This window comes from Pseudopipra pipra, chromosome W (genome assembly GCF_036250125.1).
Source record: "Pseudopipra pipra isolate bDixPip1 chromosome W, bDixPip1.hap1, whole genome shotgun sequence".
NCBI lineage: Eukaryota > Metazoa > Chordata > Aves > Passeriformes > Pipridae > Pseudopipra > Pseudopipra pipra.
The window spans coordinates 20,021,937-20,045,123 of record NC_087580.1 but is presented as its reverse complement, the minus strand read 5'-3'; the positions used below and the strand labels follow the sequence as shown (position 1 = coordinate 20,045,123).

The 23,187-nt window shown below is 50.8% G+C and overlaps 2 protein-coding genes and 1 long non-coding RNA gene across 4 annotated transcripts in view; all 3 read left to right on the top strand.

Annotated features, from left to right (window-relative positions):
• Nucleotides 1-772: 772 nt before the first annotated feature.
• On the top strand, nucleotides 773-10,475 carry LOC135406325 (hydrocephalus-inducing protein homolog). The gene is made up of 9 exons (XM_064640736.1): nucleotides 773-1,041; nucleotides 2,294-2,396; nucleotides 2,785-2,913; nucleotides 3,994-4,116; nucleotides 5,165-5,284; nucleotides 6,205-6,339; nucleotides 6,876-7,075; nucleotides 9,503-9,627; nucleotides 10,426-10,475. The coding sequence occupies exons 3-9, from the start codon at nucleotides 2,839-2,841 to the stop codon at nucleotides 10,473-10,475; spliced, it is 828 nt and encodes a 275-aa protein (XP_064496806.1). The 5' UTR covers nucleotides 773-1,041; nucleotides 2,294-2,396; nucleotides 2,785-2,838.
• Nucleotides 10,476-11,140: 665 nt separating this feature from the next.
• On the top strand, nucleotides 11,141-14,650 carry LOC135405627 (uncharacterized). Its single transcript, XR_010425874.1, has 3 exons — nucleotides 11,141-11,361; nucleotides 13,342-13,507; nucleotides 14,527-14,650. It is a non-coding gene; the product is annotated as an uncharacterized LOC135405627 (long non-coding RNA).
• Nucleotides 14,651-16,554: 1,904 nt separating this feature from the next.
• LOC135405242 (hydrocephalus-inducing protein-like) overlaps nucleotides 16,555-23,187 on the top strand; it is a 47,540-nt gene continuing 40,907 nt past the window's right edge. For both annotated transcript variants that reach the window (XM_064639912.1, XM_064639911.1), the window contains exons 1-5: nucleotides 16,555-16,662; nucleotides 18,180-18,403; nucleotides 19,604-19,671; nucleotides 21,543-21,784; nucleotides 22,594-22,694. In XM_064639912.1, coding sequence (XP_064495982.1) covers nucleotides 16,624-16,662; nucleotides 18,180-18,403; nucleotides 19,604-19,671; nucleotides 21,543-21,784; nucleotides 22,594-22,694 — 674 coding nt within the window. In that variant the 5' untranslated portion in view covers nucleotides 16,555-16,623. The remainder of the gene's footprint in view (nucleotides 16,663-18,179; nucleotides 18,404-19,603; nucleotides 19,672-21,542; nucleotides 21,785-22,593; nucleotides 22,695-23,187) is intronic.

Sequence of the window (23,187 nt, the reverse complement as noted above, 5' to 3'; positions counted from 1 at the left end):
CATGTAGCTTAGACATAAGGAAGAAATTCTTTACTGTGAGGGTGGTGAGACACTGGCACAAGTTGCCCAGGGAGGTTGTGGATGCTCCAGCCCTGCAACTCTCAAAAAGCCAGGTTGGAGGGGACTCTGAGCAACCAGGTCTAGTGGCAGGTGTCCCTGCCCATGGCAGGGAGGTGGCACAAGATGATCTTTAACCTTCCAACCCCTTAACATCCTGTGAGTCCGTGATTCTCTAAGTGTTTGGGCAGACATGCAGCACTTTGCCCGTCCCTCTCTCGCCGGAAGCTGCTCCGATCCCGCCGTTCAGCCGGGGCTGCACTGGGTCCGTGGAGGTGCCCAGGAGCGAAGCGAGCGGAGCGCCGGGAGATGGCACTGGGTCCCTGTGGATCAAAGCCCCGGCTGTGCCCGGCCGGGCTGGAGCACACAGCCCCCACACAGCCCCACGCGGCCCCCACACGGCCCCACACGGCCCCACGCGGCCCCCACACGGCCCCACACCGCCCCACACAGCCCCACGCGGCCCCCACACGGCCCCACACGGCCCCACGCGGCCCCCACACGGCCCCACACGGCCCCACGCGGCCCCACGCGGCCCCACACAGCCCCACGCGGCCCCACACAGCCCCACGCGGCCCCCACACGGCCCCACACAGCCCCCACACAGCCCCACGCGGCCCCCACACAGCCCCACGCGGCCCCCACGCGGCCCTACGCGGCCCCCACACGGCCCCGGCCCCGCCTCCCTTCCAGCTTCCATCCGTTGCCTGGCAACCGGGAACGCGGTGACAGCGACTGTCGCGCTGGTGCTGGCGCGGCACCACCCGCAGTTCCCGATTCCCTCTCACCCTACCCTGTTTCCAGCGGCCTGAGCTCCTTCCGGCAGCGACACTGAGCTCTTCGCCAAGCGAATCCTTGGAGAGATTGTCTCTCCGAAAAGTCGATCTTGCAGTTCGTTGAAAGGGAAAGACTGACTGGGCTCTTCACCAACTGAGCCCTTGCAGAGAACTGCCTTTGAAGATCACTCGTGTCCTTTATTGGAAGGTAAAGCTTCGATATCCTTGATGTTCAGCTTGACACCCTGCTGTGATAGACCTGGGTTTCCTGAGACATGTCAGGAATTTTTCCACAGCCCTGGGAATATTAATTCATTGCTTCCCTAGGTGGCCTCAGCTGCTGTGTCCTGGCACAGCTGGCTCCTCGGCCCAGGCTCAGACCGTTCGTGCTCTGAACACAAAGCTGAGGGGCCAGAGCTGTCTGTGCCCTGAGCCTGGAGCAGAGGGGGAATTAAGATCCTTCCTTAACTTGTGGGCTGGGTAAAGGGCTGTCTGAGGTGGGGAAGATGATCTCTCCCCACGGGACAGTGGTGGTGGGCTGGAGCTGTGCTTTATCCTGTCCCTGCAGAGAGCTGGGACTGATTTCTGAGTTCTGCTCCTTCCCCTGAGTCTGGCAGGCAGATCCCTGTAGGCTTTATGGAAATGGAACCGTGGGGCTATGGAAGAGCAGCCAGGACTAGAGGGCAGGGGAAGCTGCTAGCCTGGGTGGGGGCGTGGAGAGTGGAAGCCCTCTGTAAACAGCAGTGTGGGCATAATGGACAGGCTTCATTTGAAGTGAAATGAAACTGCAGTTAGAAAACTGGCACAAGTAATCCAGTTATTCTCAAGACCAAGTAATAAATCACTGAAATCCAGATTAATGTCCCATTCCCCATTAGATGGTAATTTCCAGCTTTAAATCTCTTGCTGCAGCATGTCCTGGTGTCCATAAGACAGTGTCATGTTCTCGTGTTTCTAGTCCAAAGTAAATGTTCACGTTTGAGTTTCGTCAGTGCTTGAGACCCACTTTCTGGAGTTGTCTTCTCTTCTTGCCCTTTCTTGCACGACACAAACAGAGAGAGGTGGTTGTCAGGCTGGTGATTGTTTACCCATAGCTTCTTGTAGGATAGGGATGCTGGAGAAGAAGTGCCACTAGGATAAAGTCTGACGTGGTCCTGCTCCCCCATATGTTGCATTTATAATGGCTCATGTCCCTTTAATGGTGTCTCCTCAGTGACCTAGCAAAGTTTGATGGCAAGGTTCACTCTTGTAGCTTACTACATAGATCACAATCAATTCATACACAGGCACAGAGATGGGAACATCTATATTTATGTGTACAAAGGTACACATGATCAATTCACACACATGCAGTTACAGAGATGGGAACATCTATATTTACGGGTACAAAGGTACCTATCAAAAGTTGCCCTTGAGTTCAGTGAAATAATCACATCAAATCCATTTGCATTTCTCAACAGGCAAAAGTACTGTGTCTGGTTCTGAGACCTTCACTGCAGCAAAGATTCTCCCTCCCCAAACTTGGTCCAGGGAGGGGGAACACAGCTGATGCAGAGTCTAGAGGTAAGTCTTGTGAGGAGTGGCTGAGGGAGTTGGGCTTGGTTGGCCTAAAGAAGAGGAGGTTGTTACAGTTCCTATACCACCAGCTATGGGCTGTCCACTCTAGCTATTAATTTTTAAGTAATATTTAAGCTACAGCTTTGTCTCTTCTAACTATTACTAATGTTCAGAATGTTAGCTCCAGGTTTCACTATGATCCATCTTTGAATTACACAACATAGCCATATAGTTCAAATAAAGTCCAACTTCCAGCCTAACAATTCTAACTACTTATGCCAAACAAGCATTTAGCTACTTTCAAATAATATAAAATTTGCAGGACCACTGTATCTTTTGGGTCTACCAGGAATGGGATTCTGGATTTTCAGCATTCCATTGTTGCTCCTTCCAGGTGAGCTGAGACACAGTTACTGGTAGGACTTATCCACCCACAACATCCTTCAGAATGGATTCTGGATTCCAGAGGAGAGAGGTGCTAGCTCGCCCTCTTAGGCCGAGAGAGGCTGAGAAGCCTGAGCGTGTAAGTACCTGCTGTGGCCAGGAGCTGTGTTAAGGCTGGAAACTCCTCCCATGTCCCTCTTCTCCCAGCCCCTCCTGCTGTCCAGCAGCACCGTGAAGCTACAGACCCCCTCCCCAGCTCTTGGGGCCGTGCTTCTGTTGGCAGGGGCTGTCATGGTGCATCAGGGACAGTCCAGAGTCTTGCCTGGCTGTGCCACTGGAGCCAAGTTAAACCAATGTAAAGCTGAACATGAGCTTGTGCTTCTTTCTGTCCCCTGTGTGTGGGCAGGAATTCCTTCTGTCAGGTTGGCAAACTCACTGTGCTGCTCTGACCACACCTGCCCTCCAGGCACCTGGGCATGTAGTGGGCGGCTCAAATGCTGCCTGAAGCCTTGAGAGAGGTGGCTGGTCCCCCCTGGAACAGGTTCCATCTCATCTCCTGCGTGGAGCACAGATCCAGCTCTGCACACAGCAGTGGAATTGGGGCAAGTCCTCCTTCCCACCCACAAACGTCCCCTTTGCTGCCTGGAGCTCACTTGGCTGGAGGTGACCCAGTGCTGAGGCTCTGTCAAGGACACCTCTCTGTATTCTTCTGTGGATGGGACTGTGAGACCAGACAGAGACAAAACCCGTGCTAATTACAAAGAGAGAACTATGGACCTATTGCTCTGCACCTCGGTCTTGGCACAACGCCGCTTTTCTGCTTCCCTCACACTCAGCCAGCACTGAGATCTTCACACACGGGGGGTTGTGAGCCTCGGGCAAGGATGGAATTAGGGGAGTTTGCCACTCTCTGCAAAGGTCACTGGCTCAATCCAGTGGAAGTAAAGAGGACACAAATTCCCCAAGAGCAGAAGTCCCCACACGTGTCACATCAAACCATGGAGAAGCTAATGAGGCAGAGCCACCTGGTTAGAGCAAGTGTGTTCTGCTCTATACCATTAATTTTCTGATGTTAAATATTTCAGCAGGTAACTTCCAGGACTTCCAGGACTGTCCTGGTGGCTGTGATCACAAATAATTCATCAGAGCCACTTGAACAAGTAAAGCCTCTCTGAACAAGGGCATTTCTGAGGCTCTTGCTGGTTTTTTTTCCTTTCAGCTGACCATTTTTGACTTCAGGAAGGTGGGTCTCAGGTTCAGGAAGAAGCCGGACAGCCCTCAGGAGGCAAAGCTGCCCAAGACTGCCCTGCACCTAGGCACAAGTGAGAGCTCCAATTACAAGGTAGCCTTTTCCTGCCCTTTTCCTTGCTGTTTGATGTGACATTTGAAGAGGCTGCATGCCTTGCCTCCAGCTTATTGAAACACCTCAGTGTCCAGGTCCTGTTGTTGTTGCAAACTGCTAGTGGTGGTGGAGTTCCTTCTGCTGGGGCAAAGACAAAACGTTTTCTCCTAGTGAGATGCTGGAGTCCTGATCTGTGCTAAGCCAACACAAATAATTTCTGCTGAAGCTGGTGGGGTTTGCTGGAGTTTAGCTACCATGGTGAAGGCACGATACCGGGGGAAGGCTGGGGCAGGACAAAAGGGCACGAGCTTGCCATTTTCCATTGTCCCACTGAAAGAGCCACCTCTTGCTTTGGTGTTGTCACTGACAAATGCTGGGGGTCATAGGATTCCCTGCACAGTGGCAGCGCTGACCTTTGAAGGTTGAGGGCCTGAGGTAATTACTCCCAATTTAACACAACTCCAGTCTTACTCAAGTTGCCCAGCACTGCTGAGAAAAGAGCTGAACCTTATCCTCATCCAGCATTCACCTCATTTGTCCTATTCCTATCTACTGTGGTACTTTCTTTTTGCCCTTAACCTACTCTGGTGCTGTTCTCTTCTTACTGGTGTCTCAGCTCTAGAGTCTGGAGTTGTGTGGGCCTCAGTCTCCCTGCCTCAGAGTAAAGGTCATCCAAAATTTGTTTCCTATGAAGTCTGATGTAAATTCTTGAGTTTCACTTACTGCTTGGGTGCTCAGTCAGTGCCCAGAGCTCTGGGACCCCATTAGCACAGGGCTGTGCTGGAGGTAAGCGCTGCCTGGCTTTTTGGAGAAGGAAAGCTGGAGAAACTCCTGCCAAAAGAGCTGCTCAGCTTGAGCCTGCTCAGTGTGGTCTAGCAGCTTTTGATCAGCTCAGAGCAGAGGTGGGTGAACTACTGTTCCCCCAGTGGCAGCTGGGCAGACCTAGTTACCAAGAGCCTGTACTTCACCAGGGATCAACAGAGAAGAGTCATTCACGAACCTTTCTCCCAGCAGCTGAACCTCTCCCTGCTCTCTCTTGCCTCTCCAGTTCTCATCACCTGATCAGAACAAGACCTTGCTTGAGCCTTGCCCATCTGAGCTGGTGTTTCAGAACTATGTCCTCGGCGAGGTCTGTGAAATGCCCCTGCTTCTGAGGAATAGAGACAAGGTAAGTTCTGGGATGTGGAGCTTTAACACTGTGCTAGAAGAAGAGGAGAGTGCTGTAACCCCCATGGTTTACAACAGAGCAAGTATCAGCCGTAGCACATCCAGATTCACCACCTTGGATTTGCAAGATGGTGGGAATTTTCCTGTGCTGAGGATTCTTCCCTGATTTTGGCCGTGCCTTGGTGGTATCTGACCCAAAGGAGCTTCTTTCCCTTGAAAGCCCTGGATTGATGGGAAGGCTGTGCAGTTCTCACCTGCTCTCATGCTTCCCCTCGAGTGTCCACCACCACGTACTGTGGCTCCTTGGTTAATCTTGGTTCCCGGCAGGCATCTCGCCTCTCTCAGCCTGTTGAGCTGCCTCTGTGCAGCTCGCAGTCAAAGCTCAGGGGTTGAGTCTTCTCCACTTTATGCTGGAATCATGATTAGTCATGATGATGACTAGTTATGATTAGTGGCACTGGCACTGCAGGACATGTGTTTGAAAACAGCCCTGGAATCGGACTCATTTAGCAGAAGCAGCAGGAGGCCTTTAGATGCCAGTTCAGGCTCCTGCCAAGCTTAATTCAGCTCTGCTCAGGTTTTCCAAAGGCAACATGGTGCTCTGCTTTCCCTTTGCAGAACTACAGCACATCCAGAGCAATGTGCTCTTGAGGGTTTCCACCTTCACTTGAACAAAGTGTGATTGTTTTGCAATTCCCCAAGAAAGCTGAGAAGGAAGAAGTTGAAAAATATCAGCAATTCTGTTGCACTGTAAAGAGGAAAACTGAGACCTTTTGAATTTCAGTCAAGGAAACAGTTTCTCAACCTCCAGAGCTAAAAGTCCTTTGGGAAAATGGTCAAGGAAGGCTGTCACCAGGGCACACCCAGGTCTCCTCCTGTTTCCACAAGTGGCAAAATCACCGTTTTGTGTCTTTCCTGCAGGTTACTCAGCTGGTGAAGGTCACCATGGACAGCTCACCTTATTTCAAGTTGGTCGGCCCCAATGGTGTGTGCCATCAGATACCACCGGGCTCATTTTGTACTATAAACATCCTTTTCATCCCTGATGGGAGCAAGGTGAGTTTGGAGGAACGTTCTCTCTAAAGCCAGGGCGTTTGTTGCACACTGGTTATAGCCCAGCCCGTGCTGTGAGGTCGGCTCTGGGCTGGGGGCAGGCAGCCTGGAGCTGGTCACACCTTGGCACGGCGTGGTGCTGCCAGGCCCTGCAGCTGGGCCTAGAGGGCTGTGCTTTCCCTCCGTGCCTATTCTTGAACGTTCACAAGGGAAGAGGCAGATGGAACAGTAGGGAAATGACAGGGAGGAGTGTTAATGTTTAGCTGTCTCTAGGCTCAGTGGAAGGGGTTTTATTATGGAAAATACCAGAGGAACAAAAAGATCCAGAGAGCTTTATTCTTTCCCATTGGAATGGAGCAAAAATGATGCTTTTTCACATGCTCTGTTCTCCAGCCTTTATTAGTATGAATTAGTGGTCATTTTTGGGGTGGAAGAGGTAAATTCACACCCACAAAGGGTCATAGAAAACAGCACTTTTTCTTCTGCCATGAGGATGGCACTCAATGCCCTCAATGCTGTGCCAGTTACTTTTCCTGCAGGATCATTTCCACCAGCTTGTCTGCATCAGTGAAAGGGAAAAGGTCTCTGTGCCAATCCGAGCCATTGGTGCCCGCCCAGTCTTGGACTTCCCTGACCAGCTGGACTTCTCGTCGTGTCCAGTCAACCACAGCACCCAGAAGACTCTGCTGGTTCACAACACTGGGAACCTGGAAGCCTGTTACAGCTTCAGCACTGAGAGGTAAAGCAGCTCATCTGTCTTAGTGCAAAACACCTTTGGGTGATGGCAGAGTTGGGAAAGAGTATCCCAAAGGAACCAGAGCATCCGAGCTGCTGCACTGCAGCCACAGCTGGAAACGGGCAGGACGTGTGGGGTCTGCTGTTGCTTCTAGTGTTTTAAGCAGGATGCAACTCCTGAGCTTTGTCTTTCCCAGATTTCCTAGGGACTGCTGGAACACGTTAGTAGTTGGTCTGCACTCTCCTGAGCACCACCACCTTCTGAAATGGCTGCCTCCCACTGTCAGCCAAATAAACCCATTCTCCAGGAGACCTCAAGCATGTGGTACATCAGGGGGCCTCTCATCAGATGCCCACCATGAGCTGTGTTGTGAACAGCCTGTGCAGTTCCTGTTAGTCAAAGCTGATCTGATATCCCTTGTCAGCTGAGGGCATCAGTCATCTCTTCTGTTTCATGAAGAACCTTTGAAAACCAGTATAAATTTTCAAGCAGATTTCATTCAGATTTCTTTTAAAATACTCTGAAGTTCATGTGTTTCTGCTTTTTTTTTCAATTTATTTTGTTCTGTGTTAAATTTTTGTCAAACTGTCATTCATTCTTCCTTGGGAACTTTCTTCAAGGTCCTCTCATGCCTGTTGATCTACCATCTGCCCATACGCATATGCACAGGTGTATAAGAAACAGGAGCAATTTGGGGAATATGTGAAAATGCAGGGACTGATTTGGGTTCTTAGTCCTGAACTTGGCTGGATCCTCTTCTGAGAATTTGAAAACAGGAAGATCCCTTCTTTCTCAGGCATCCCCTGAAGTCAGCACCAGGAGTGTTATTCTCCATCCAGCCATCTGAGGGCAGGAGTATATAGACATGGGGCAGGAGTAGGAAGGAACAGGAGGGAAGGTAGCGCTGAAGAGTTGCCCCTTGACTAGTAGCTTCTCTGTTCTGGTAAAATTTCTGGCAAAAGAACAGGAAAAAAATTCCATGCCTTTCCCAACCCAGGCAATGAAGCCCCAAGCCCCAGCAGAGCCCTGCAGCAGTCCTGACATCCCCATCGGGGCAGATGCAGGAGCACAGAAAGTAATCCAGCTCTGGGGCTGGTGGGGCCTTGTCTTTCCTCCTCTCTCTCCAAAGTCTCAGGCCCAGCACAAAAACATTGCTGGCCCAAGGCTTCTCCATTAGCCAGTAGTGATGTTCTCACCGGTGGTAATGGGCCCGGGTCAGGCCCCTAATCGCAGCAATAGCTCCTTAAGGAGCAGAAATGGCAGCAATTCCATCAGCTGTCACCACTGACAGGAACAAAGTTCAGCTTGCACACGGCTCCAGTTGTTCTTATTTTTTTTGTGTTGCATTCTCTAATCATCATCAGAATCCCCAGGACATGTTTTTAAGGTGACAAATTAACCATCAGCAAAGCACTAAACTTTTGTTTTCTCAGTGGGGCTGTACAAAGAGCACAAAGCCCAGCAGCCACTGGGCAGAAGCACCTTTGACCCGAGCTATCCCGAAGCATTAAAGCACTGATTTTTGTATCTGTCAGGCAAGAGCTGTTTACCTGGTGACAAAGCGGAATTGCTCCTGTTAAATCCAAACTGCACCAACACATTTGCCTAATGATTTCCCTTGTTTCTCTGGCGGGGCCAATCAAACAGTTACCAGCCTGGATGACACTCCAGAATCCCAGACTGCATTGCTGGGGAATACACAGAAACCTCCTGTTCAGCTCCCTTGATGTGCTGCTCTTAATGGCACTTCATTTAGCTGGGATTGAATCCTTCAGGCTGTAAACTGGACCCTCCCTTTGGATATTGTGTCCATGTCACTGTATTGCTCCAATTTGCAGTTGCACTCCTTCAGAGTTTTCATTGCTCCTTTTCTTCGAGCAGCTTTCATTGAAATGCTGATAAAATGTGCCCTTTCTTAGGCTAAACCAGGATGTTTACAAAGGGAAAAACAACCCCAAACAACCACACTGCAAATTAAACTCATTATTCTCTGGTCTTCAAGGAAGACTTTATTCTCCCTCTTGATTCCTAGCCTGTACTCTCACAGGACAGGGAGTGCCCTGCCATTTGCATCTCTTGAATGAAAAGAGACATTCCTGAGGCAGTCAGTGTCATGTGCATGCAAATAGCTCTTAACCCTCTCTGTGCTCTTCCGAACCATTCTCTGCTGGGATTGCTGGCAGTCAGACCCTTGAGCCTTCATGCAGAGTATGGGGGAGATGAGTTCATTTCATCCGACAGGATTTTCTGAGGGCTGCATCTCCTCCGAAGAGAGTCAATAGCTGTTTCTGATGCTGTGTGTTCTGTCTGTCTTCTGCTGACTGTGGTTGCTTTGCTCCTCGCTTGCACAAGTCAGCTGAAGTGAACTAGACTGCAAATATCGTCCCCAAACCTCCCCCAAGAGTCCTGATCTCTCTCTTGGTCTTGCAGCCCTTTCACTGTCGGTCCAGCCACTGGAACCCTCGATGCTGGTGAAGCCATGCAAGTGACAGTGGAATATCACCCGCTGGAGACCGGGCACCATTCCACATCCCTGGCAGTACACTGTGACAGAGGTGAGTGCTGGGCACTGCACGGTGCACTCACCCTGCGTCCTTCCAGATAGCAAAGCCCCTTCTAAGCAGAATAATGTTAGACTTGCTCTGCAAACTACTTGTAGAACTGTTCCTTTCAAAGTCCCTGTGTGTTTCAGTGCTCAGAAGTGACCAAAGAAGGGGCCAAGGCTGAGTCTGTCCCTGTCCTGGATGTGCTGTGTTGCTGTGTGCTGGTCCATCCCTGGGGGGACCCTGGTGCCAGCATGGTGTTCTCCATCCTGCACCCCCACCCCAGTCCTCTACCAGCACTCCCCACTGTCCCAGTCACCTGAATTCCCCCTCCAGCAGCACAGCCCCGTCCCAGCTTTACTGCAAAGAAAAGTGAAAACTAGTTAGTGTTTAGGGGGTTGATAAAGTGGATGCCCTCAAACAGGGATGAGATCTTGGAATCCTGTTTTGCTGGGAGTTGCTGAGTGGAGGAAGAAGGAACCTTGATTCTCCATTGCAGTGTGGATGTGCAGGGCTGAAGCTGTATTCCTGGACAGTGCTGTCTGTGACATGTGAGCTTTCCATCCAACTCTCTCCAATGCAATGTGTCTCTTGCTCACCTCTGTCCCCTAAGCTGCTTCTCTGTTGTCTTGCCACAGACCCTTTTTCTATGTTGCCCTCTACACATACATGTAGTTTCTGTCTAAGAACATTTTCAGGCCCTCAGGTTCCTGTTGGATGACAAATCATGACAAATTTTCCCTTATTCCCATTTCTCAGGCCATTCATGCTCTCCAAACCTCTCCCATCTGTCTCCCATTTGATTTCTAGGTTCAGGAACCCCATTCAGTCTTCATATAAAAGCTGCTCTGTACTTTTAGTCTTTCTCTCTGCTCTTCTTTCTTTCATTTCAAATGTTTCAGTTTGGTGTTTGAGATCAGAATGATATCAAATATTTCTAGACTGATGTGGCCATGGGTTTGGACAGGGAGGGGATGATGGCTTTCATGGTGTTGATTTTCTAGTGCTTTGTCATATTGAATGTTGTAGAACATCGTGTCTTGTTTCCTCACCTTAGTCCCCTTCTGCCATGGGCTTCACTTCCCTTGCTCCCCCGGACCTCCCTTTCTTCACATCTGCCCCCAGGAATCTTTGCTTGTCAGCAACAAGGGATTGGGAGAGGCAGGAGTCTCATGGGGTGCCTTCAGGAAACTCTGGGCTGTGACTGAGTGGGGCTCCTTAGAGTCACCTGAATGAATTTGATGCAGAATTGCCTGGGATCTGAGTGGGTCACCTGAGCACACCTGACAAATCTCACTGTAAATACTGTCACCTCGGGACAAAACTCTACAAACACACGCAGAAATAAAGTGCTTAAACTGGTGTCCAGGACATCCTCACACTGTACACACGCAGCTGTTGGGATTTGGTAAGTGTACTGATCCGTGGAATTACTTATCCAGCTAAAAGCTGGACACTTTCTTCTGTTACCTGTGGTTTGCTCTGGTCCTTGTAATTCCATTAGCGAGTGAGCTGAGCAAAGACTCCTCTTTGCTTTGTTCCAGGTGAAGATACCCACACCAGACTTCTTGGAAAAGCTAAGGACTTCAACATTGGGCTGGACAAGTACTCTTTGGAACTTGACAAGACTTATCTCACACTGTCAAGTCACAGAACCACGGCCATCCACAACAGAAGTAACATCACAGCCCAATTCCAGTGGAAGGCTTTTGCTACTGAGGCAGAGGAGTATCCGCAGAAGATCAGGTTGGTCTGAAAGATGCAGTGACATACACTGCCCAAGGGTAAAACTAACATATGGCCTCAGGGGGTGCTTGTGCTTTAGGGTGTTAGGAACAAGTAGGTGTTCCTGCAAAGTTTGCAGGGCAGTCACAGCTCACAGTAAGAACCAACAAAGTTGCTGGTTGTTCAGGTGTCAGTTCGGGAGAGGTGCAGTTTGCCCAGAGACAGGGGGACCAACCAGCAGCACGGGAGGATCATGTGGCCCTGTCCTCCATTTTGAAGTGCTGTGGCCTCCACCTTGAACAATGTCAGTGACCTCCAGAGCCACCTAATCAGCACATAATGGGGGACACACAGTAGGCCTGCTGGGAAGCCTGTAACTCCAGAGTATCCCAGCCAATGGAGAAATGGGGAGGGACCTGTGCTCCGGGTAAAGGGGATAAAAGAAGCTGCAACCTCCACTGAGTTGAGAGACCTCCCTGAGGTCTGTTCAGTGAACTCTCCCTTTTATTAGAGTAAAGGTTTATTTTTTTAGTTAGCTTCTCTGTCTCCTGGCCATTTATGTGAGTTACTTCTGTACAGTCCCTCATTAGCATGGGAGGTGAGAGTGGGAGTGGTTTTGCCATTCCACGTGCTCAGGTCTTAGTTCAGTGGTTGTCAGGGATCCACTCTGGGGGTCCTCCGAGGCGAGTGCCCCCTAAATCAATCGTCCTATTTGTGACCCCGCTTCTTGCACTCAGGCAAGTGTTCACTTGTTATATAACACAAGGCAGTGGAAGGTGGGGGTGCAAAGCATCAGGGCCTTCTGGCACGTCATGGGGAAATTACTGTCTGTTGATGGAGGTTGAGCAGAGTGTTGCCATCTTAGTGGCTGGATGCCCTCCTCATGCCCAGCACTGCAGGTCAGTCACAGAGAAACATTTCTGAATGCGCTGCACAGGGAGCCAGCCATAGCCAATATTTTTGGTGCAGGGAGCCAGCCATAGCCAGTATTTTTGGTGCCAGTGACAGTGTTTGCCCAAGGCTCTGTCTGTGTGCAGCTGGTAATATCCATGACTGTATTTCCTTTCTAACTGTGTTTGAATTTGACTGGGTGAGGATGCTGTCCTGTTTATACTCCACTGCCTCAATTTGCTCCATATGGAGCCTTCTACTTGTCCCTCCAGTTGCCACCTGCAGGTTCTTCACGGCCAGGGGACTGGAGTCTGAGGGAGGAACAGTGATCTGCCAGCTGGGAAGCAGCTGTTCCTTCTCATCTCTTGGTTATGATCTTAAAACACTAGAATGATTTCTGCTGCAGCTACCAAGTAATGGAGAGATTAACTGTGCCAAAGGTCTGCAGAGAAGGCCAAAAGGAGGAAAAAAGAAGGTGGTTCAAGGCTAGATGCCCCCCTCTCAGGGCCTCTGTTTTCATGCATATAAAACATTTAATGTCACTGAAGAGATGCCATGCCTGAATTCATCAATTGGCTTTGAAAGTGCTCTGGGATGCTCTGGTGGAAGGCAGTGTAGGGAACAGGGCACACAGGGTTAGCTTATCCCTGCAGGTCCAAAAGGGAAGAAGCCAAGAGTGATGCTGGTAACCTGCAGCTGAGAGCCAGCTTCTTCTCCCCTTGCCAGGGAAGCCCTGCAGGCAGTGAGGGGGCTCCTTGATCTTTATCTGTTTCCCCCAAGCAACTCTGTGGTAGGAAGAGTCAGTTGAGGTCACTGGTGGGTTCTCCGTCAGTTTTGGCAGTGGCTCTGAGCCAGGAGGTTCTCTTGAGGGCTGCTGGCTTTTAAAACCTCTCCCGAGCTTGTAACTGTGGGGTAAAAGCACCTGCCCTGCGAGCGACCAACCAGTGATCCTCTGAGCCCTTTGGGAGCCCGTGGCTCGGGCTCAGCCCCTTGCTGTGGAGCTGCTGCTGCTCCTCCCTGAGCGCTTTCTGCTTCTGCACTTACACTCAGCTCTGCAAATCAGTGGCTTATTAAATGACCTGCTGCATTTGTTTCTCCCTGTGGCTGCAGGCTGTGTCACAATCTGTCTCGGCCACCCCAGGAGATAGCAAAGGCTTTTGTGATGAAGCGCTATGAGGAGCTTGACCTGTACGACCGCGAGTTGGAGAAGGAGACAGCAAAGATTCAAGCAGACCCCATGCTGTTCTCAGATGATGTTTTCACCATTGAGCCCTTGGTAAGTGATAACTGAGAACCTCCTCCTCCTCCCCCTCCCTGAATGAGGTCACTCAACAGATTCCCACCTCAGCTGGCTTGATGTGCCCCGAGAGAAGACATGAGGTTTCTGGCAAGGCTGGAGAGCTTGTTTCAAAAAGCATTGCTACCCTGTGGGCTCCTGGCAGGCAGCAGGAACCTGCCTAAAGCTGAGCTCTGCTGCAAGGGCTCGACGTCAAGGGAGCTTGGTGCGTGTCCTTGCAGTGTCCAGAGGGGTCGGTTACTGTAGGAAGGGGCACAGCTTACATGTGATGTGTGGGGCTTCCCAGAGGGTGTTGGAGCACTGTCAGTTCACAGATTGACCTGAAGCGAAAAGGAGGCCAAATTCAGCCCAAGGTCATGGAAATGCCAATCCCTCCCTGTAACCAGGACTTACAGCATGTCTGAGTCTCCCTTCTAGTGTCATCTGGGAGCCTGGACACAAGACTTGGAAATGGACTTTTTGAGTTCTATTGCACACAGGGACAGAAAATCTTTTTCTGTTTCTGCAAGCAAACCCCCATGTCCTTCCATCAACCAGAGCCCTGAGTATGAGTATTGACACAGCGTGAGATGAGGAATCCCTGCTGTCTGCACAGTGCAAAATCCCTCCTCATCTTGGAGTAAACCCTACAAGAATCCCAGCCTCTGCTTTCTTTTAAAATAAGTTAAACTAAGTTTTTTCTTTCCAAGGAAGGGCATCATGTTTTCTTCTTGGTTACTCCTATAGCCCATCTAAGACCAAGAGCCACCAGTGTCAGCACAACAGCAGTTTCACACCACTGTAGCTGACAGCAGCACGATGTGACCAAGTGCTTGTGTCAGAACAGTAGGAATATTGTAGCGTGGGAGCTGATCAGCTGAGCATTAAGAGCATCCTGCGGTTGTGTTGAGCTGGTTTTGGAGTGTTGTTCACTCCTTGCTCTAAGTCAGGGCTTACAGATTGAAAAGAAGAAATGTGATACTGGAAGGTAAATGGTTTGCTGTCTCTTTCTGTTTTAGGAAGGAGAGGTTGGGCCACACTGTTCAGCTGAAATCAAGGTGTTCTTTAAACCCCGAGAAGCCCAAGTCTATAGAAAAGTGGCCTACTGTTCCATCTCAGGTATGGCTCCTTCTCCTCTTTCTCTCACCCACAGTGAGGGGGAGGTGCAAATACTCTTCCAGCCCACTGGGCTCCCGTGGAAGTGCTGGGAAGGGTCCAAGGTCAGCAGGGCAGTGCTGGCTCATGTCCACTGTTCCTGCGGCTTCCTGGTGGTCTCCCATGCAAGGCCAGGGCTCAGGACACTGATCCCAGAACAATCCAAGCAGTGCATGGATAAGCTTTCATGCCATGGGTTTGCCAGTATTTCTTCAAAGGCCAAAGAGCTACACAGCAGAACAGCTTTAGGGCACGGGCACTAAGCCCCTCTAGAGCACTGACCTCCAGGATGGCTCCTCATGACATGGATCCATCATCAGTAGGAGCTGAGGTAGAAATGTGCTCCCTGATCCTGGATCACCTCCCACTGCCCAGACAACGGTAGACCAGAGGTGGCTGAGCCCTACTGTCTGCAGAAGGACCACCCCGGCCAGCACCTGCTTCTCTACCTGCGTGGGAATTGTCACCTTCTGGCTCTCAGGATGAGGTGTGTCCAGGTGGTGGCCACTGGGCTTGCTGTGCTCAGCTTCCAGGAGTGCTGTCAAGTCCTTTTCTGGGAGCAGTTATCATTGCCCCCCCACCCCGAGTCACCCCCTCACTGAGGTGGTGGCTTTGTTGTGCCCACACAGGGCAGGGAACACTCACAGGGCACAGCGTGGTTCAGGTTCCCCTGTCCTTCCCCCCTGTCTCTGCATGGTGCTGCTTAGTGTTTTTCACCTTAAAGTGGGAGATGGCTGTCAGGTTTCCATCTAGGGAATACTCTGGGTTTGCCCATCTATGAGAAAGAGGTGGGAGGCCCATGGCCCTCCAGCAACCAGGGAGGAGGGCTGCAATCCCTAACCCAGCCACTCTGTTGCCTTCCTTCCTGCTCCAAGCTGATGGATACAAATGTCATGAAACAGCTTTTTATTTAGATAGTAGTTGTGCAGGGATAACTCAACAAATGCCATCTACAGTAATTACTCAGGGCTCATGCTAACAAACTCTCTTCCTGCCCACCAACTGCCATTGTTAGAGCTGTGGAAGGAAAGCATGGATTTAAAAAGCTGCTCCCAAGGCATTCCTTATGATGTCGTGCATCATGTGAAACTGCATCTCTGTTTGTTGACATGGCCAGATGAGAGTCATGTTCCAAGCCAGTCACCAAACACAGGGACATTCTGTGAACAAGATGCTGAGTGTCAGAAAGCAGCGGAAGCTGAAGACTTTGGCACAAAGTCCTGTGCTGTTGGGCCACTACCCCCCAGTTTAGTTGGAAGCCAGGCAGCAATGCCCAACTCTTTGCAAGATTTATCCCTTCACTGAATGGATTTCAAAGCTCCTCCAAGTGCATGGGAAGGAAATCAGAATCATGGAATGATAAGGGCTTGGAATGGCCCTTAAAGATCATCTAGTCCCAAACCCCCTGCCATGGGCAGGGACACCTTCCACTAGCCCAGGTTGCTCAGAGCCCCGTCCAACCTGACCTTGAACACTGCCAGGGACAGGGCAGCCACAACTTCCCTGGGCAACCTGTGCCAGGGTCTCACCACCCTCACAGGGAAGAATTTCTTTTTTATATATAACCTAAATTTCCCCTCTATCAATTTGTCTCCATTACTCCTTGTCCTATCACTACAGAAATCATGTTTTAAACTCGGCATCGCATTTTCAGGGTGCAAACTGGTGGCTAAACGGGAAACAAGCCCAAGGGGTGGGTTAGAAATTGGAAGCCAGCCCCAGGGCATATCTCCTGAGGGAAGAGAAGGGTCCATTTCTTCCCCTGGAGCATCAGGAGCTGGTCTCACCCATCTCGGAGTCAGGGACTAGCACTGAGGCAGCCTGGAAAAAGCAGGATAAGAGAGTAAGAATTACTCTACTGAAATGGAAATCTCTCCCCAGGCCATGAGAGCAGGCTACCCCTGCGCCTCACAGGGGAAGGCCTCGGGCCCTGCCTCCAACTCAACTCTGAGGAACTGGACATGGGGAAAGTTTTGGTTGGAAAAGCCTACAGCTATGAGGTGAGCAAGAGGGGCTGGGGTGGATCCTGATGGCTCCTGGGGCAGAGGGGAGCCTGGTGGACCTCTGGAATTTCTGGCAACTTGGGCAGTTGTGAGCAGGGAATATTTGACATACTAGTCAAATCTGGGGAGTTTCACAGAATCTGGATCCTTTTCCGGGGTCTGAAAGGTGTTGTCTGTTGTTCATGAAGCCCCAATTCCTGCTTTTTGGCAACCTCCCTTGGAGATCAGCTGGGATACTTTCTGCAAAACAACCCTTCAACACATGAAAGCAACACTGGGTCAAAAAGCTGAAGTGTTCAGAGGCTTCGGTTTCAGCCTCAGACTCAAGGCACCTTTGTGCTCAGGCTGTTTAAGAGCAGCTGGAACAAACTGGCTGCATTTGAGCTCGATTCCACTGCAAGAGAGAGCAACTGAAAAAGGTGGAAAATGAGGCACTACATCATGCCAGACACTTCCAAAAGCTTTGCCATGGCAGGAAAGGACACACTGAGTTGTTTTCTTCCCAAAAGATTGTGCTCTTTCCGCATTTTTGATCTGATACTTTATTGTTTCTCACTATCAATATACTAATTTCATTACGTGAGAAAAGGTGAATGAGTAGATGATACTGTTAGTGCTGTCCTAAGCAGCTACACTGCCGGTAAACCTCAGCTCAGCATGGGATCCCCAAGTGCAATTTGTAACACAGGTAACACACGAGAGGAGAGTAGTTTTCAAGTTTCAAGGCAGAGGTTGAATACGGGAATATTTTCAACAGCAGCTGCAAAGCTACAAAATGAGGGACATCCTTCTGCTTCTGCCTCAACTGTTCTGACAGGTTTTGCCAGGCTAACAACTGGGGAAAGAATTCCAAAGCAGATGGATAAATCCATGGCAATGGCAGGGTTTCCCCATGGCTGTGTAGAGATGTGAGAGAGCAACTCTTTAGAATAGGTGGAGCTGCTGTGCACCTCACATTCATCCTTTCTTGAGATGTTTGGCTGAGCAAGGTCTAAGAAACTATCAGATTGAATGAAAAATACAATAACCCAAACAATCTACCCTAGCAGAGCTGGGGAGAGCTTCTGAAGTTGGTGATAGCACTGTTCTGAGATGTCTTCTACATGCAATAAACTGGTTGGCTGCCATGGAAGCTGAATGTGTGTTGCCCTTGGCAGGGTCGGGCACCCCTGGAGCAGCAGCAACTCTGTGGGGATTCACTGCGTGGCTGCAACTGCCCCACGTTGCTCCTCGGGCCGGGTCTGAATGAACTTGGTGATGCTGGGCCAGGAGGGAACCGCTCCGTGTCTCTGGGATAACCCAGGAGTGACTCTGCTTATGTGAAGTTATCGCTGCTTTGCATGAAAACCCAAAGGCAGAACTTGTCCTGTTGTACTTTTTTGGCTTCTGCCACGTAGCAGCACATGGCCTCTTTTGCCTTTCCAGGGGTTAATTGTTTATTAGAAAGCAACTCAGCCTTCTGCAAGAAAGGAAGATTGCTCATGTATTTCCATTTTGCTTTCTTGCTGCTGCAGGCAATGTTGGTTAACAAAGGAGCTATTGATGCTCCCTTCAAGCTCATCCCTCCAACCACAGCCCGTGGCTCCTGCTTCACCTTTCGGCCCCAGCAGGGCATCATTCCACCCAATGGGCTCCAGCCCATCCAGATCTCCTTCAGTTCCAGCACCCTGGGGGAGTTCGAGGTAGAATTCCATTTCAACGTGACGGAATCCCCTAAGCCTGTGACCTTGACTATCAGGTGAGGAGGGCTCTGGGAGCTTGGTGGGCACGTCTGTAGCTGTCTCTGGGTAATCATCTCTCACCTGCCTCATTTGGTGGTGGAGCAAAGAAAAAAGGTGTTGCCTGAGGTCTTAGTCTTGACTCTGATGTTGGCATCCCCTCAGTGTGGGGATGCCTTCTGCCCAGTGCAGGTACCCAGGAGCTGGAGTGACTCCTTCCTGCAGGGACCTCCCTCCGCCTTGGCCATGGCAGGCAGTGGGAAGGCATCAGCTTTGGGCAGTTGCTGGTCTCAGATGTCCCCTCTGAACACCCAGCAAGGCCCCCAGGGCTTTGGAGATGGGCCAGCCTGGGTGATTCTGCAGCCAGAAGAAGTGGTTCTAAAATCCTCTGTAAATGATCTGTGCCAAAAGGGCAGCAGCAGCCTCCCATCATCCCTTGTGCCTGTGCACAGGCACAGGCTGTGCTCCTGGCTCCTGTGCAGGGAGTGCTCTGGGACCTCCTTTCCACAGCAGGAAGGGACTGGGGTGGGAGATGGGGAGCTCTGCAGCAGCAGGGACTGTCACAAGGACTTGGGCATCATCCCATGGGCTGGTGCCATTGCAAAAGATAATCCTCGCCCAGCCAAGGGGAGAAGGGGTGATGAAGGAGAGGCAAAGCTCCCTTCTCAGCACCACAGCAGCACGAGGGCTTGTCCCAGCTAGTCTGAACCACGGGCTGGTGGGGTAATGTGGTGCAGGCAGGAAAGCTGATGCTGGGAGCTCTGGAGCTTTGGAGGTGGCTGTGTCTGGGCTGCTGTTGGGAGGCACTGAATCAAGGTAGTAAAGAAACAAAAGGAATCTGCAGTCCATTTTACCAAGAACATAAGGGAAATGGATAAAACATAACAAAAAGGTTATTACTTTGCAAGAGAAAAGTAGTGAGTCAGTCTTTCTCCTAAGGCAAGGGCACAGAGCCACCTCTGGGTATGTGTACAGGGTCCTCCATGGGGCCAGCAGCACCTTGGGGGCATGCCCTGCCTGCCGTGGTGCCCTAAGCCCCATCAGCAGCTGTTGGCCGCCTCCTGTGCCCACGGATGCCGTGCTGAGCACAGGGTGTGGAGCTGGTTTGACACCCACGGGGCTCTGACACCAGCTTTGACCCACTTGAGCCGGAAGAACAGCTGAAGGCTTTGCAGTTCCCTTTAACCAAGCCATTGCCTCCTCTGTCCTCGTCCTCGCAGGGGCCACGTCACCGGACTGAGCCTGCATTTCAGCACAGGTGGCCTCGACTTCAATGACGTCTCCTTTGGTGAGTGTTCCCTGGGCTTGGACACAGCAGGAGGGATCTGTGCCTTGCCAAAATGGAGCACTTGAACAGAAGAGCATCTGTCACTCGTGTCCTTCCATGGCAGCCTGCAGGGTGTTAACTCCAGGGCTGCTGGTGGCATTTTGCCATAGTGAGATCCAAAAGGACCAAAGGAATAGAAAGTCAGTATTTTCTGGTGTCCCTCGTAGTCTCTTCTGCTCCAATCTCCCAGTCCTTGCCAGCAGAACGACCGTAAAAGTCCTTGTCCCAGGAGGGCCCAGGGGATAGGACTGCAGGAGAAGGAAGCTTAAGCCATGTACCTTTAGTGTGGGATGTTAATTAGTGGTGTGAGGGCACCTCAGTATCCCTGAGCAGGTCAGATGCCCCAGCAATAGCTCTGCCTCAGGCACCTGTGTCCTCAGAGCCGTGGGCTTCTTCTTCCCCAGCAGAAGCCCAGCTCTGCTGACAGAGCTTTTGGCTGAACATCCAGAGTGTCACTATTGGAATGCAGGTTCTGGTTCTCCATCTCAGGCTCACAAAAGGCTTTCTACTGAGATGATCTACAGTTTAAATGTGAAATCAGTCGTGGATTGTCTGAAGGGCCATTATCATTCTGCACCCAGGATGCCTCTGTGTTTTCATGCAGTTCATGGACTTTTCAAGAAAACTCATTACCTTTCCTGAGCTGCTTCCTCCCCTCCCTGTATCACTCCTGAGCCCTTTCTTAGTTTTCTTTTGAATAAATGAAACAACAGGAAAGGCAGCGGGCACAAATATGGTTCTCTTATAGAAGATTCATCCTATTTACTCTGATTTCATTCCTAAGACCTCTTCAGCTGAAGGCAGCTGTTGTATCTTTGCTTCTTTTAACCGTGCTGCTGACTGTTGTCTGCATCTGGTGACCTTGGTCTCATTCCCGACTGGGACACCTGTGTTTGTCCTTTTTGTGCCCCTCCTGCCTCCCTGCTGGAGCCACTGCTAGAGCTGGGCAGTGGTCACTGTTGATGGGCACGGAGAAGCTCCCTGCTGTGCCTGCAGTTGGTTTTCCTCCCCATCTGGGTTCAAATGACACTTAGTAAGCAGGCCCTGGGAGATGTCTCCTCCCCACAGAGCTGGCCAGCCAAGTCACATGTCCACTGCAGAGCAGGCTGTGGGCTGGTGTCCTGGCTCTGCAGGACATCCCCACCAGGTGTGGCTGTATCCCTGGCTTTCCGTTACGGGAAGCAAGTCTCAGAGCTAAAGTGGTGTCAACTCTTGTGGGAAGCAATCCCAGCCAGTGTGCAGTGTGGCTGTGATGTCCTCATTTGCAAAGGTGAGACATGGTTCCTAATCACTGATCTCAGAGCAAGCCTCAGGTTTGCCTCCAGTGAAGTGGGCTGTGAGTTGTACGTGCTCAGTCTGGTTGCCTCAAGCCAGGAGATACCTTAAGGATCCTACCTAAAGAAACTGCATTGGGGTGCTTTGCATCATGTTCAAGTTCCCTGTTCCATCCTCCCTTTCTCTTGCTGTAGCTTTTCCTCAATGACAACTCAGTGCTTTTCTATCTTGAAAATGGTGAGAGTGTTGGCAGTGTTAACAGGGAATTTTATGGCTTGAATTTTCAGAGTAAATGGTCAGTCTGGATGCACACTCATCAGTGTGTGGAAATAATTGATGATGCTGGTTTGGAGCAGTTAGAGAGATAGAAACTTGTGGTGTTCAGCAGGGCTAAGAGTGGGCATTTCCAAGGCAGCAACCTGGGATCAGTGTCCAAGTGATGATTAGTTGCTCGCTGAGCTGCTCAATGAGCTGTACAGTTTCATCCTACCAGGATATTCACACCAGAAACCACGAGGTGCTTGGTGCCTACATGGTCATTTGTGTCATTTTCCTAGGCTTTCCTCAGACCTTGTCGTGCCGCCTGATCAACACCTCCGTGGTGCCCATCACCTTCCACCTTCGCATTCCTGAGGACGGCCAGGGACAGCCCAGCCTTAGGAGCTTTGATCAAGCGAAAGACAATGCTCACCCATCCTGGGAAAAAGGCACACTGACTCAATGTCACGAGAAGCCAGTGGAATTCACCATAACACCCAGCACAGCGACCATCCCTTCCCAGGGATCCCGGGAGATCAGGGTACGGGAGGAGTCAGTAGGTGGGGCTGAAGCCTCACTGGGCTGTGGGAGGGCTTTAGTGCTGCCGGCTCTCAGCGTGTGCAAGGGAGGGATCTGCTGTGGTGTGGGAGCTGGGTTCCTGGAATGTTCCTGAAGGAGCACCATTTTGTCTCCAAAACCATAAGCTGAGATCACATGGTCAACAGAAGCCATTCGTGTGTTGGTTTTGAGCGTGACTTCTTTGACTGAGAACAGGCAGAGGAAGGATGAGGACAGAAGGTGGCTGTTAGAGAGATGCCACTGTATAAAGTAGTTTGCTTTTCTTCCTGGTCTCATTTCTCCTCTCCTGGGGAGCAGAATGAGTTGTGGTCACTGCAGGGATCCCCAGTGAGGAAAGAAAAAACTCGGCAGCCATGAACTGCTCGGCATCTGCAGGAGCACACCTTGCCCTCAGCTTCGTGCTGAAAAGCTGAACTCATTCTGTCCAAGTCAACACATTTCCTTTGCATTTATGTTACTGTAGTCAAATGAAAAATGGACCCCTAATTTGAAGACAGTAGTGAGTAGAGCTTTAGTCTCATTATACATGATTATGTATAATGCTTTAATTTAGCCACCTCTGCCCTGACAGCTGCAAGGTGTGTTTAACAAATTCAGTATTGCCAGAAGGCTTATGTTACTCCCAGAGACTGTGCTCTACGCATGGGCCAGCAGAAGAATTAAGGCAAAATCTTCCCTTCCCTTACTGCGAAACAAGAACTGGAGGAGACCACATGTGGGTAATGAGCTTTTGGGAGAAGGGAAGTATTTGCTGCTCTTCTCTTCCACCAGGTCACGCTGTGTTCCAATGATGTGGGACGATACGACAGTGATATGGTGGTGGACGTGGATGGTTTTGGCAAGGAGGTGTTGGCTCTGCGCCTCAAAGCCAGGTACCAGTGCTCTCCTTGCAGCTGCTCGTCCTTCCCTGTGCACCCACCACCAGCACAGTGCCTTGCTCGGGGTTTGCTGGCTGCAGCTCCAGGAGAAAGCTTGCTTAATAAGCTGGTTCTGCCCAGCTAGGTAGGAGAAGAGCAGTGCTTGGAAAGCAGCCCGTGGTGAGAAGCACCCCTGCTCACAGCCAGGCATGGCCCTGGGCCTTCTTCTATGGGGAACAGGAATGACATTATTTATTGGCCTGGCTTTTGCTGCTTGAAGTGTAAAAAATTCCCCAAGGTCCTCCTGTCCTTCTTTCTGCAAGAGGTGGGCTTGTGCTGGGTTCCAACCACACTGCAGCATTGGTTTGGGACACAGTGAGCAGTCTGCTGAGAGCTGGGGTCTGGCTCAGTTAACGAGGGCACATGGAAATGGAAAAGGGGCTCACGGCAGGAGTGGGAGGGGAAAGTAGTCCTTGATGTGGCAGGTGGGCTCAGGTTTCCCTGCTTC